This window comes from Lactuca virosa, chromosome 2, assembly GCF_052849685.1.
Source record: "Lactuca virosa cultivar CGN04683 chromosome 2, Lactuca_virosa_CGN04683_v6, whole genome shotgun sequence".
Taxonomy (NCBI): domain Eukaryota; kingdom Viridiplantae; phylum Streptophyta; class Magnoliopsida; order Asterales; family Asteraceae; genus Lactuca; species Lactuca virosa.
Window position 1 is genome coordinate 152777199 of NC_136427.1, and position 5193 is coordinate 152782391.

General features: G+C 37.4%; 1 protein-coding gene across 1 annotated transcript; it reads left to right on the top strand.

The window, feature by feature from the left end:
* The first annotated feature begins 1607 nt into the window (after positions 1-1607).
* LOC145157889 (uncharacterized) lies at positions 1608-3686 on the top strand. The gene is made up of 7 exons (XM_079076867.1): positions 1608-2057; positions 2163-2301; positions 2428-2571; positions 2657-2719; positions 2822-2949; positions 3035-3094; positions 3195-3686. The coding sequence occupies exons 1-7, from the start codon at positions 1608-1610 to the stop codon at positions 3684-3686; spliced, it is 1476 nt and encodes a 491-aa protein (XP_078932993.1).
* The last annotated feature ends 1507 nt before the right edge of the window (positions 3687-5193 follow it).

A 5193-nucleotide genomic window follows, 5' to 3' on the forward strand; every position in this document is an offset into this window, starting at 1 on the left:
ATTCAACCCACGCTCACTTGTATCACTTCATGGAATTTATCTCGAGTGATCGTGAGACGGTATTATCATATAAGTCTTCAAACCTAGAGATATGATTTGTTGCCTATGAGTTGGTTATGCATTGATTGCACGAAAACGCATTGGTAACTCGATGTTATAAACCGTGCTTTTGTGTGTAATTCAACAAGTAGTAGAGCAAACATATGAGTCGAAGTTTATCTGTTCCTTCTAGGATTAGAAGCGATATATGGGCCCCTCGATGATTTTGTTTTGACCTATGTACCGGGCCCGGTCACAACTAAATTGATGTGTTCAGTTAAGTTCTATGTCAAACAAATTGGAAATCGGGAAACAAATGTTGGACAATAAGCAAGACCATGTTCCATGTATTTATCCGGCTGATATCTAGAACAGAGGATTATATGATCACTTATCTAAAATGGCGCTTCATAGTTCAACAGAGTTTAAAGAGCTACGATTGCTGATCGGTTCCTGAAGTCATACTTGCAACTATAGTTATTAGACTTATCCAAGTGGGAGACTGTTGGATATAGTGTCTAAGTCCATAACTATATTTGGTATGTACTTGACCCGACCCGGCATGGTCCATTTGGGTTGCACTTCACCCGAACAATTTATGGATAATCGTTTGAGAATAGTATAAGTTATGATTTATTAATATATTATAAGTCCTAATATATTAATATAAAATCATATTATTTAATTAGTATTGATCTATAATTAATCTAGAATTAATTTAGAGATCAAAAGTATGACTAATTAAATATGGGCTCTTGTATTTATATAGTGTGGGCTAATGCTTATTTGGAATGGGCTAGGCTTGCATGGAAAGTCCATGGATACTCCATGGAGCTTTAACCCATGGATCTCATGGAAATGAAAAGACATGGGTATTAGGGTTTACATGAATGTAACCCTAATCCACCACACTATATAAAGGAGGCTTTGGTTCTTGAAATCACACGAGTTGTGGTGAGTAAAGTAAGAGGGCCGATTTCAAGAAGGTGATTACTATTCTCTCAAAGTTCCAAGTTTGTGGTGATTTGTGATTTCCATTTGAGGCATCCACACTATTGGTGCTAGGCTCTAAAACTCCAAGCAATCAACTACAACTACAAGGTAAGTAATTCTACTAGCTTTATTTGATTCAAGTTCCCCATGCCATGCTAGATAGGATAAGAACCTTGGAAAAATAATTATTTGCATGTATCATAGTCAAACATAGATCCAAGGTTTCTAGGGTTACATGTACACCATAGGAGTGTTAGAATGCTCAAAAACCCATCAGCTACATGTACTTGTAGTTCTGCTGCTATTCTTAACAAATTCATGGAAGATCAACGTTTAATTCAGTTACTCAGGGGATTAAACGATTCGTATAAAGCTATAAGAGGACAGATCTTGATGATGAGTCGTCTTCCTACTATTTCCATTGTTCACTCTATCTTGATTCATGAAGAACGACAAAGATACATTTCATCTACACCTAACCTTGTCACAGAGTCTATGGCAATGCATGTTAACACTGTATCTAAGAAGAATCTGAATTGTTCAGACTGCAAGGAGAGTGGACACATCAAATCTCAATGCTACAGACTCCATGGATTTCCAACAGACTTCAAGTTCACGAAAACAAAGAAAACAGAGTCAATGGTTCACAATGTACTGCTATAGATGATCCACAAACAATTTCACAAGAACAATACAAGCAACTGATGGACCTTCTTATCAACAAAGGCATTTCTCAAATCAGTTATGTTATCACTAATGGCTCAATAGATACAACAGGTAATCCTATTGACAGTTCAGGAAATCATGTCTCTTATATATTCAATGTTGATATTGATTCTAATGGGACAAAATCCAAATGGATAATCGACTCAGGAGCTACTGATCACATTTGTTCCGATATGTCATTATTCTCTTCATTGAGAAGTCTTCCACATGTTTATTTAGTTGCTCTTCCTAATGGACATTTTCTTCCTGTTACAAAAATGGGAGAAGTCTTTATTCATAACACAATCAAACTTTCTGATGTGCTTTATGTTCCTGAGTTTAGAAAAAGTCTCATTTCTATTGCCAAAATCACATCTTAGTTAAAGGTATGGATTATATTTACTGATGAATTTTGTGCAATGCAGGCCCCTTTGTCGAAGAGTAGTTTTATCATTGGCAAAAGGATAAACAATCTCTACTTACAAGGGAATAAGTGTTTGAAGATTCCTGCATTTGCAAACAGCTCTTTCATTTCTTTTTCTTCATGTAATTCTGCAAATAAATGTAATATGTCTAATCTTTGGCATTATAGATTAGGACATTTACCATTTGATAAAATGAAATTGATGTCATTGACTTCCAAAGATTGTTCTAACGATTTGTTCAAATCTTGAAAAATTTGTTATCAAGCAAGACAACATAAATTGTCTTTTTCATTGAGTGAAACAAATTCCAAACAACCTTTTGATCTTGTTCATATGGACATTTGGGGTCCATATAAAGAATCCACACATAATGATTTCAAGTACTTTTTGACCATTGTTGATGATCACAGTAGATGCACTTGGATTCATCTACTTAAACATAAGAGTAATGCTTTCACTCTATTGAAGCTTTTGTTAAATATGTTCAAACTCAGTTTCATTCACTATTAAGATCATTCATACTGATAATGATTTTGAACTCGGTTCTAGCAATGAAGGTATTCAATTCTTTCAATCCTTGGGAATCATTCATCAAAAATCTTGTCCTTACACACCCCAACAAAATGAGATTGTATAAAGGAAACACAAACACTTATTAGAATTATGTAGAGCTTTATTCTTCCAATCTGGACTTGGGAAATGTTATTGGGGAGAATGTGTCTTAACTGCTGCTCATTTAATCAACAGATTTCCTTCAAAACTTCTGGATAATAAAAGTCCTTATGAGGTTTTATTCAAAAATAAACCAAATTTGGATAATTTGAAATCTTTTGGATGTCTATGTTTCACTTCTATTCTACATGTGAACATAGATAAATTCATGCCTAGATCCAAACCTTGCATTTTTATTGGATACCCTTTTGGTCAAAAAGGTTATAAAGTGCTTGATCTCAACACAAGAGATATCATTATTTCAAGGATATTAAATTTGTTGAAAACATTTTTCCTCTTCGTAATCTTGTTTCTCATAAGATTCATGAATCCATTGATCCATATTTTCTGAATATCTTTGATGATATTGATGATCAATCTTTGCTCAATAATGATCAAATTTCAAACAATGGGGATGTTACTTCTTATGCTGTGAACAATGAAGACCATAATGTTCATGACAATCATGTTCCAGATGTTCTTGTTATAAGATCCACTAGAACTGTTATTCCCTCAACTCGTTTGCAAGATTATATTTGTTACAATGTAATCAATCAAAATGAAGATTTTACTGATTGTTGTCATACAATAACCAACATCTTCATCAATGATTCTTTTCAAAGCTCAAATTTCTCAAACAATGTTTCAATTATCAATCGTGTCACTCCCAAAATTATTGAACCACTATTCTACAATGAAGCAAAAGGAGATCCTATGTGGGAAGATGCAATGAAAAAGGAATTTAAGGCATTAAGTGCTAATAAAACATGGGAAATTGTCAAGCTTCCTAAAGGCAAAAGACCAATTGTGTAACATTCCGTTTGAAATAGAGTAATTAAATAATAAAACCTAAACCCCAAGATGTAAATTTATATTTTATATTATTTATTAGTAGACCTAAAATCCATAATATTTAGCGGGGTGTTGGTTTCGGGGAGCCAAACGATATAATTTGGACTTTCAGGGGTTAAAGTGTAATTCCGGGATTTATTTTGTAAAGATTTTCAGAAGTCAGGGGGTGTTTGGTAAAATATTGGACTTAAATTGAATAGATTTTTGAGTGCTAGGGGCTGATTGGTTATTTCAGGACTTATTATGAAAGGATTTTTGGAGACAGGGGCTAAAGAGTAAAATATGGACTTGGATTGAAAAAAATTGAGGGGGGAGGGGACGGAAGTGTCAAAACGACAAGAACTTCAATTGAGACTGGTTAAAACCCATCATCTTACTCGCCCATGCTAACCCTAACCCTAAAACTACACTCAACCGCCACCTTATGCCTCCATCCCTTCCAGCCGCCGCCACCACCCCCTTTACTCTCGTTTTCCAACCAAACGAAACTCCGAACGACCGCCAATCCTCAGCGACGTCCATGCCGTCGTTGGAAGCCTACATCCCGCACCGTCACTGTCCTGATACCGACGAAGACGAGCAGTCGTTTTTACGTCGATGAACCAGTCGTGGAGATCGGAATACTGATGATTTCAGGGGGGGGGGGGTGTTGTAGTTCGTGTTTGGGTCGCTCCCACCCTCTCTTCCCCATTCTTCTACCGATGCATCGTCCCGTTGAAGAAGAAGCCGTTGTTGCCGCCGACAACACCGGTTGTAGGCGCCGCTGTTGCTGTCGATTCGTTGTACGCCACAGGTATGATTGGGTTCATTTCACGAGCAAAAGACGGGTGTATATGTGTGTGTGCGTGCTTATTCTATTGCTACATATATCGTGTGTGTGTGTATGCTTTGTTTGACCAAACACCACAAGAGGAGCCATCACAACCACCGTGAGGTGGTGGCTATCGCCTCCGGCCACCGCCAGCCGCCACAAGGGTGCTTGTATCATTTGTATTATTGAATGTGGCTGTGTGTGTGTGTCATTCATTGTGTATTAGGCGTGTGTTTGATGGTGTAATATTGTATGTACATTGTATTGCCAGATTATTCAAGGAAAACAACCTGTCACCGTCGTGAGGTGGTGGTTGCCACCTCACGCCGCCATTATGCCGCCACCAGCCGCCACCTTGGGTGGCTGTGTGCATTTGTGTGTGTGATTGTTATTTTGGGATGCTTGGACATTTTTAGCCAAAAATAATAACCACCACCACGAGGTGGTGGCCGCCGCCGTAGGCCGCCGTTGCCACCACTACCTGAGGTGGTAGTGGGTGGTGCCCGACTTAATTAACATTAATAAACCTAAAAACTTAACTAATGGACTAATTGGCACACGATTGGGTTGGAAACCCTAATTAGGGTTTAGAAAACCCTAATTTTTGATATATTGGTTTTGGAGTTGTTGGGACCCGCGTTTGGACCATTGGATTTG

Bases quoted from the DNA above. Each gene is read 5' to 3' on its own strand.
- LOC145157889 (XM_079076867.1), top strand. From the start codon at position 1,608: ATGCTACAGACTCCATGGATTTCCAACAGACTTCAAGTTCACGAAAAC. The intron at 2,302-2,427 runs GTAATATGTCTA...TTTGTTATCAAG, and splicing joins ATGTAATTCTGCAAATAAAT to CAAGACAACATAAATTGTCT. The intron at 2,572-2,656 runs GTAGATGCACTT...GTTCAAACTCAG, and splicing joins GACCATTGTTGATGATCACA to TTTCATTCACTATTAAGATC.